The sequence below is a fragment of the Bremia lactucae genome, linkage group LG15, assembly GCF_004359215.1.
Source record: "Bremia lactucae strain SF5 linkage group LG15, whole genome shotgun sequence".
Classification (NCBI taxonomy): Eukaryota; Oomycota; class Peronosporomycetes; order Peronosporales; family Peronosporaceae; genus Bremia; species Bremia lactucae.
Window position 1 is genome coordinate 2,109,623 of NC_090624.1, and position 9,540 is coordinate 2,119,162.

General features: G+C 42.5%; 2 protein-coding genes across 2 annotated transcripts; one reads left to right on the plus strand and one right to left on the minus strand.

Annotated features, from left to right (window-relative positions):
• Positions 1–726: 726 nt before the first annotated feature.
• CCR75_005822 (uncharacterized protein) lies at positions 727–1,690 on the minus strand (the record flags this gene model as incomplete). The annotated part of the gene is made up of 2 exons (XM_067963897.1): positions 727–1,562; positions 1,630–1,690. 2 exons carry the CDS (start codon positions 1,688–1,690, stop codon positions 925–927), a joined length of 699 nt encoding a protein of 232 aa, XP_067819286.1. The 3' UTR covers positions 727–924.
• A 1,776-nt stretch (positions 1,691–3,466) lies between these two features.
• On the plus strand, positions 3,467–6,367 carry CCR75_005823 (uncharacterized protein; the record flags this gene model as incomplete). The annotated part of the gene is made up of 1 exon (XM_067963898.1): positions 3,467–6,367. One exon carries the CDS (start codon positions 3,467–3,469, stop codon positions 6,365–6,367), a length of 2,901 nt encoding a protein of 966 aa, XP_067819287.1.
• Between the last annotated feature and the right edge of the window lie 3,173 nt (positions 6,368–9,540).

Sequence of the window (9,540 nt, forward strand, 5' to 3'; positions counted from 1 at the left end):
TTGTGTCGAATGTACACCACGTTTACATAATTTTTCGGCTTAAGTTGAAGTAAAGAGACGGGCGGTAACGTACATAACTGCACACAACATAATACGTCAGTCGCCATGGCGCTTTGCTATTTGTATCTTGTACGTGAACAAGCAAAACTATGAAGCGGCATACAATTTAATAATTTATGTGCTTTGTGATAGTTCATACGAATTTAATAGACAGAAGGAGTCAGTCCAGCATCATTCTCACACACTGCTTGAACGTTATGCATACCACGAATACATCAAATAGTGCGTCTCAGAATGAAATCTATCTTTCAATACATTATACTTTGCAATAGCGATGACGTGATTGTTGAAAGCGGTCACGAAGCCCTAATAGACGTTCCCAAGGACTGACGCGCAGAATAGTCACTAGTAAAGCAAATGATTTGGATCGCTTGTAGAGAGCAGCGATGTTTGTTCTTCATCGTCTTTGTCCACCTTCATTTAAAGTCATTTTGAATTACATGACACTGCTAAATTTAATGTGTTAACGTCATCGCTGCACGGTCTTAAGAAACTCAAACACTCGAGGCCACTGCATGCGTTTCCGCAATGAAAGACCGAAACCATCGAGTATTTTAATTAAAAACCCGGGAAAAAAACTGCTGCCTAAATGTGAACATTTTCGTCGATTTAATACTTCCTATTGAAAGCTCAAACTTTACTATGACAGCCGCATACCAATTTTATGCCAAGTTATATTTTGAATTTAATATAGCGACTTTATGGCAAAGGTAAAAAATGACAGTTCTGCAGTTACATTAACTGAGTACTTCCATATCTAACAGGTATCGTCAAAATCGGAGAGCCATGTCGAAAAAAGTCATACAACGAAACTATGATACTTCGCAAAGTAATCATCAACACTTTTTCTTTGCAATTTAAGCTTTATTGATAAAGTCGTGCAAGATGCTCGATACCAGTCGGTCTTCCCATTTGTTCCTTTTTTAATAGCCGAGGAAGTTCCTGCTGCACTTCGTGAGGATCCACTATCACTCTCCCCTTCATAACTAGCTGCAGTGCTTGACTTAACGCGTCAACCGCTTCATAGGTACTCGACATATCGCGACCGGGCTTGTATCCTTTTGCTAGCAGCAGATGCGTACGTGGCCATTGCTCCAGCTTGATTAAGCGCAAAAATGCACTTAGCCACGGGTCCTTGACTTCCCAGGACGGATCAGCCCGCGGCAACACGGTCACGTCCACCTCTTGATCTTCAGCGCCATTCAAATTACTATAAAACACACTAAGGCCGTCATGTTTCGCGTACGATAAATGTAAAGCCGCAACGATCGTGAGCCACTGAACGTCAGCTTCACTTAGAACAGAGACCAGGGCGTCGGCTAGCTCCCAGTATTGCGAGACTTGCATCTCGTTTGTTGCAACGATAATAGCTACTGCTTCATAGTTTGGCCACTGGTAAAGGCGCACATATGGGCTCAAGTGTGGTGGTAGCAGCGTTTCGGCGATGGTCTGCGGCACTGAATGAGGTCCAGCGCCATTGATTTTCGCAAACTGGATAACATCTGTACATAAGAGGTGAGATTGACCGAAGAAGGCATCGAAGTGTTTAAGTGCGGAGAAATGACGCACGCTTTCCGGCACGGGACAAGTCGTCCAAGGCGAGGAATACACGCGGAGCCAGCTTTGACATTTAAAAAGCGCGTTTATTATTTGTTGCTTCGGTTGACTTGAATGGTATCTTAAAAAAAATAGGTGTCATTAAAATCTTGTAGTTGCATTTTACAAAGTCCAACATGCGGAATGAGCGTAAAAATTGCTGTAATTAAAGGCAAATGGAAAACCCTTATAAATTTCGAAGTCAATCGTACAATCTAAATAATGCATCAGATACCGAAGATCGCAGGCGCGGGCTAGCACAATTCACGGAGTAACTGTGCTAGTCGCTCAAGCAAGTCGTTGAACTATAGACCGAACCGAGAAGAGACCGGACTGTATGAGTTTTAACGCAACATGCAAATGGTGCTTCTTCTTTTTTTATAGGTCCAATGTAGCCAGAATGATGACAAAAGTGGGTAAAAGTTGCTTCGGGACGGTCTCCATGAGCATCATAGCTTCGGAAATGGGCGCTTGATCATATCTTCTCACAATACGTGCGTATGCAACGATTCTGATATGACTGAATAAGTTATAAGCGCTGACTTCGCGGCTTCGCAAGCAAAAATTCCCCTTTTTTTTCAAAGAATAAAGGGATAAATATTAAGAATCTTAATATATAGTGGAAAAACATTCATTTTTTTATAGCTTAAGTCGACATACCCTTTCTAAACAGCTCTTCATATAAAGAGGACCTTTTCGTGTAAATCTTTGACTTTTTTTTGTGTCTGCCCAACAGTTTTGCGCTCGTCGAGCTCATAAGACAATTACTTTAAACAGTAGCTTGTTTACAACACAACGAATCAAGCATCTACAAATTTTGCTCCGTTTTTTCACAAACTTTATATCAATCCTTGATATTCATACAAAAGGTAGTATTGCTGCTCCGGTGCAGGTATTTCGGTCGCACATTAAAAAAGGATATAAATAACTTTATCGATAAAGATTTTGTAAATGTCAAAGACAATTCACCTTTTTATTCTTGTAGAATTTGACTTCGCCGAAAATTCTGTGATTGTCGGCTCCAGAATACTGTATTCTTCGATCTGCCATATTTATGTCATCCCCAACATATTTGATATCATTTTTGCCTAATTTTAAACTAAAATGGCATGAAATCAATAAAAGCGCCTTTTTACGGTAACATGGAAGAGACATAACGGTTGTTTCTATTTCGTCAAAAGAATAATCAGTCCTGACAGTTAAATGTGACTACTGCAAATGCAGTGATAAATTAAGGGTAATTTCTATTTTCTGTAATTTAAAAAAATTGTCGTGTGTGACATGCCACATCTTCTGTTTTCGAGCAAAAAATCGCAATCATTGAGCTCAACATTGCTCTGGCCACTTGCATCGCATCGTCCAAAGAATATTCCGCGACAAAGCACAAGAATAGCGCTTGGCTCCTTGGCAATTAATGCTCGCCGCTTCTGGTAAATGACCGGCCGTAAGGCTTCAGATTGCGTCATAATCACTTGTCCTTCCAAATAATGTACTATCATCTCGATCCGTATTGCTCATAATATGTTCGTATGCGCGAGGCTTGGCCCAACCAGCAAACATTTTTTGTTCACAGCCACATCTATGTTTCTGCACCGGCTAGTTGGCAACTAATCCCAAAGAAAAAAAAAACATTCCTGCTTAGGGAAATTAAGTGAAAGTCGCTTACGAAGCAGATTTGGCATTGAATCTAATATTCCGAAACTTCATCTGGTCCTTATGCCAGCTGTCGTCCTTGAAAACAGCTTGCTGATTGCATACAAACCAATCAAGGATCCTCTTGATTAGTTCTTAGATTCAAACGATCGCCGTCATGCGTCTTCCTAGCGCCTTATTAGCTGCCGCCGTAGCTCTTCTAGTAGAAACAAACGCTGTGCAACCCGACGAGCCTCATGTTGTCGCTTATAACGCTCGAAACGAGACTACGCGAGTCTCAAAATATGTCTCTGCCATTCACGAAGCCAGAGCAATCGATATACAAGAAATTAATCAAGTTGTCCGTGATGTTGCCACGCAACTTCCTACGATTCTAAAGAGTCATCCGAATGATACTCAAGAAAAGATGTTTAAAGCTCTATCGGCTGCCAACGTGGAATCTTGGACGCATAAGGCTGAGAATTTGCAAGCCAAAGCCGATAGTCGTGGGGTGAAGGAAGTTGCAAATTCAATAAAAGCCCAAACCAATTCGATTCAAAAATTAAACGAGCCTCTCGAGAAAGCAAGTGAGAACCACTTTTTGTTAATCATCGAAAAGGCAAGGGGCATGGAAGATACCAAGAATGCCGCGAATGCCATTGAAGAGGAGCTTTTTAGCAAATGGTATACATCGAAAACGCATCCTCAGTCGCTTCGTCATGAGTGGATTAGTACATATCAAAGTTTGGTCAATTTGCCATTGGAGACGTTGCTTAGGTACACTGTATATTACGCTAGAAAATCCGGAACACATATTGCGATTGCCGACATGCTTTTCAAAGATCTACCAGAGCATCAATTGGCTGCAATGCTTGTCCCGATGGTGTCGAATAAAGCCTACAAGAACAATGCCAAGCGTCTTAAGGTCATCCTATTTCGAAAATGGTATAACGAGTTCAAAAGCGTTGCCAAAGATGATCCGCGGTTTCAAGTTACGACTGGTGACAGTGAAAATCTGGCAGTATTATTGGATTCGTACTTGACGTACTGTCAAGAAATCAAAGAAATTGTCCAGAAAGTCGCGTTGGATCAGACTACCAAGAGCTATTCATCCGTTCCATCACTAGCGTCGATGAACAACATTGCGAACGAATACAGTGACAAATTCTTAAAAGAGCCGCTAAATCTGTATGCACTCCTCAAATCGAATTTTGAAGACGAAGTGGTGACGAAAATAATCCTCGCCGACAAAGTAAGCGATCCAATGCTTTTTGCTTCCATGTATAGCGCACAGATGACCGATTGGTTCAGTCATCAGACACCCTATACTCTCTTTTCAATACTGAAATTAAACAACGCTGACAAGATGGAACCCGAGAGTCTTCTCCAGAATCCGCTTTTCGCACATTGGAATCAATTTTATGAGTATTACCGCCAAGAATCGGAATCATCCAAGTTTTTTTTTGAATTGGTTGATGTTTTAGAACGCCACTTTGATGCACTGTATCTTGTCCGACTTTTTCGTTATGGATTGAACAAAGCAAACGATTCGAGTAGAATCTCCCGCATCATATTGGAGCTCGAAGAGAAACTTCCTCAAAAGTTACTAACCGCACAATGTCAGCCAGACTTGGTCTTTATGAATTTGCGCTTCGGTACGCACGAAACGGCTTTGTTTGAAAGGGTAGCAACTGTGTGGATAAAGTATTTCAAACTCTTGACTGGAAATGGAAAGATTGATGTGTTCCCGTACTCTGCTATAACGCCACTCGTGGAAGTTTACGGCGAGATTCCATTGATCAATTTAATATATCCTGCCGACAAATTTTCAAGCGAAGCATTCCAGCAGACACTGGAAAACGGTTTGTTGTGTATGTGGTTTAACAACAATCTACCCATCAGGGAGGTTCAATCGTGGCTTCAAGCTGCAACATACTTGCGGCCGGAGCGTGCCGAAGCCATTTTATTGTCATATAGACGTCGTTTGAATAATATCGCCATTGTGGTCCAGAAATTGAAAGGCAATCAGCTATCATGGGCTGACGAATTCGCCAAGATTATAGCTCAAACACCCAACAACGTTGAGCCAGTTGCTACGCATGCACTACTTCGCACTTTTTACAATGATGCAAAGGTGACTGAGTTTTTAAGAAAACCAACTAATGAATTGACAAGAAGTATCAATGAAAAGGTCCAATTGCAACAGGTCATGCGCTATCTTGAGAAAGATCGTCCGACCACAATATGTAGCACGTTAAACATTCCATTGCAAAAAGGGTGGCCATTAACACAACAACGGCTTGAGATGGTGCGCGAGAGCATTAATGCGTACAAAAAGATGAAACCATCCAGTTCCATCACTTTGTACTCTTTCTGGAGTGAAGCAAATGACTACAAGGGAGAAGTGATGGCCGAAGAAATTGCCAACGCGTTCAATTTAAAATGGACAAGATCTCTTGCTACACAGCTTTTTCGAGAACAAATTCAGGAGTGGCTACGAAAGGGGAAAAGTTTGGCGGACTTTAAAAGAACCGAGCCTCGAAACGAAAACCTTGAATTAGCAGATCATGCTTTTGTGCACTATTCACTCGACTACCGCAATGTGTATGCCACGAGAGAGTATGCACTTGGTATGCTAAGGGACACGTACGACACGAAACGCTTGATCACAATGTTGGAAAATTTCGCAAAACCATTTTTAGAAAGGGATTCCGAGGCCAATTCATGGCGACACAAGCTGAGTTTTAAACATTTATTAGATGTCGTTCAAACCAACTCGAAAAAAACACTATACCGGCTTTTTGAAGCATGGATGAACTACCTCGCCATTATTAGTAATATCGGCGTCATCGATGGGTTTAAAGGTATTGGGGACTTTCAAATCACAAATTCGATGAAGTGGGATGATATCACCGTGCTGAGAAGTTTCTTTCCCGACAAAGCGTTGGAGCGTACGTTAAAAGCCGCGAAAGAAAAAGGAGTGGGAACTGCCGACGTGCTGCTAGAGGAGCTAAATAAGGTCGTTGCGCGCTTGAAAAGCATTCCCTCACATTCGGATAAAAACATTATCGAAGTCTAGCGAGTCTCGGCCTTAAACATTACCCAAAGACAAGGGCAGCTTTATTTCTGCTGCATTGAACATACATTCGCTTAATCAGATAGCGATAAATTTATAATGCAACTTTCTGCGTGTTTCGTGTTATCTCCTTATGTAACGAGTTAGCTCGTTATATAATTATAATTGCGTGTAAGAGGAATTATTACGAAGCCTTGACAATAGTAACGTGACAGTTCTGTTCATTGGTTGATTCAAGTCTTCAAACTTGAAACAACCAATGAAAAGAAGTGTCACATTGCTCACCCGCCAATCGCAATTCGACTCGCAAATGAACGGCTTAGGTGTAACGGGCTGTATCGTTACATGAATTAACACTTAAAAATTGTTAATTAAAATATTATCTAATAGGTAGAGAATATTTGAAGAATATTATCCTATACAGTAATATTTGGAAAGCTTATCCATTGGTAGATATAGGTTAGTAAGTCTACTTGCTCCGCGGTCCAGTCAGCACTGGACGCGCGCAAAGAGATAGATAGATAAGACTTTATTACATGTTTTGTATTAGTACGTAATCAAGTTAGTACTAAATTGATAGAAATAGAAGACCTTATTTATATGAATAGAGTTTACTTTTTACCCTCTTTAAAGCTAGCATTTCAAAGAGAGCCTTCCTCTGCACGTACTAGTGTACGTGAAGTGACGCAGGGCACCACTTGCACTGAAGCAGTGCAAAGCGGATTGTAGTGAAGCAGTACAAGTCGGCAGTGCCCCGTTACACCTGGTAGCACCTTAATGTCCGTCCAGGGACCACAGTTCTATCATCTAACATGGACATGTTTTATGATAATGGAAATACGCATCACGTTCGCGTGACTAAAAAAAGTGGTGCGGTCAAACGAATGAGTTCGACCATAGGAATAATGCCATCGTGCCCATGCTGTCCGGTTTGGACAGAGATGTCCTCCATTCAACCATCGCCAAGTTCATACAACATGAACTTGACGAGATGAAGGAAAAAGTAGCCTTGATGAATCAGCAAGGCTCTCAACAGGAAGAACTGTTGAGGTTACAACGGGTACAAACCCCTGTACCTGGAATGACGCACACGCGTCGTCCAGGAACCATAAAGATTGACATCTCTAAGTATAGGGGAGTCGAAGAAGACTCCCTCTTAAGGTTGTTTGTCGAGTTGGACGACGCCATAAAGGCACGTCACATCGTCGATGAGCAAATGCAAGTCGCATTTGCTCAATCAAATTTGGCAGGTCGTCCAAAACTTGGGCACTAGGCCCTAAGTTGCGCGACCCATATGTCTTTGGGTCGCTAGAGGTTTTTAAAGGCCTGGCTCAAACAGACGTTTGAACCGCCTAGGGCTGAGTTCTGAGCTCGATCAGAGCTTCTGAAACTCAAGCAAGGCAAGCGTGATGTCAAAGCTTATGCCCAGTACATACGACTATTAGCGAGTTGTATCACGAACGACCCAGTTAATGAACACACGTTGATTACGGTGTTCATGCAAGGTCTTACGGATGGTCCCGTGAAGATCCACCTGTTCCGCTTGGAACTGGATACGATTAAAGAAGCGATATCCGTTGCGGATAGGAGGACTTTAGCTTGAGACAGGCTCAAGCTAGTTTGTCATCGTATCGTCCTACAAGACGACAGGAGCTGGGAGGTCCAGAACCGATGGACCTCTCTTATGTCGAAAGCAAAAAGCCTCGTTTTTTTAACAATAAGCGATTGCAGAAATGCAATCGTTGTCAAAAATTAGGACACAGCGCTCATGAGTGGAGTGGCTTACGCCCAGTACTGGACGTAATTATGGAACGAATGCAAAAAAGGGCAACGTTCGCGTGTCCGACGTTGATGCAAAATCGCAACAACGAGGCGGACCGCCAAAAAAACGGTCGGGGTCAGTATGGGCGCAACGCCCTACTAGTCCAGTAACCTTAAGAGCATTTGCAAATCTCTTGACGAAAGTTGCTCCAGACACATAGTCATTATGTGTCTCCGCACCTAGTGATGAGGTATCCCTCATCACCTTGAAGTTAAAAGTGACAAATGGTTTGTCACTAAGAGCTCTAGTGGACTGTGGGGCGTCGAATAACTTTATTCGTCGCCAGTCGCTAGACGGTCCACGGCTCAAATATGTTGTGCGCGACATCTTTCCAACGAGGATGACGGTGCGTCTAGCGACAGGTGCATCGAATAACTGTGATAAAAGGCGTAGTTAAATTTAACTACACGTTAAAAGATTTACAGAACGATGATGATTTCATCGTAGTGGATTTGGATGAAAATTTGATGTCATCCTAGGTTTACCTTGGGTAAGAAATATGAGCCAAGAATCAGCTGGCAAGACATGAATGTACGTGACATTCAAGGAAGATACCGGTTGTTTAAAGGAACAACGCGATGTTACTAGGTCGATTAGAGAGTCGCCGTTAAGGACTCGACTGTGATAGTCCAATCACAGTCGGAAGACGTTGAGGGAATAAGTCCCCACGTACTTGAGGAGAAAGCTTCTCAATCAGCTAATGCTAAAGTGACTAGACTTCCGCATCTGGAGCGATTAATCCCTCGGCAGCCTGTGGAAAGGAGTCCCACGAAGAAACCGAAACATTGAATGCCTCGGTTTATTACGAATCAATAAAAGGCGCTTATACTCTTGATCTGAATGCGCCTCCGAAGTTAACTTCAGAGATAACTCAACTACCAACCCTAGAATCCAAGCGATTCTTGAGAGATCTGCTTAGTGCCAGAATCAAGCAGATCTGCGTACTTGTCACAGAGGACGGATACGTAATCGGTATTTGGTCAGCGGTATATTTTTGCAGAGAACGGCGGGTTCTGAGCAGCTCATCGATGGACCAAAGTGTCCTCGATGTGAAGACTCGGATTGAAAGATACACTACTCAATCTTGGGAGTCACTCAAGGGAAATCCTCTATACGAGAATTTAATAGAATTCAGGGATGTATTCCCTGAAGCAGTTCCATTCGCGACTGCAGTAGTTCTGGAGTCAAGAGTAAGAACGGTCTACCTCTACTTCCTTTTGATTAGCTTCGTTAAGAAGGATGCGAGTTGCTTAAGGATAAAGGCACTCGACATGAGATCGAGCTCAAACCGGGCTCGAGGTACTGTGTCATGAAGCAGTGGCAACTGCCTCGTGAACAAGTACTTGCGATCGAT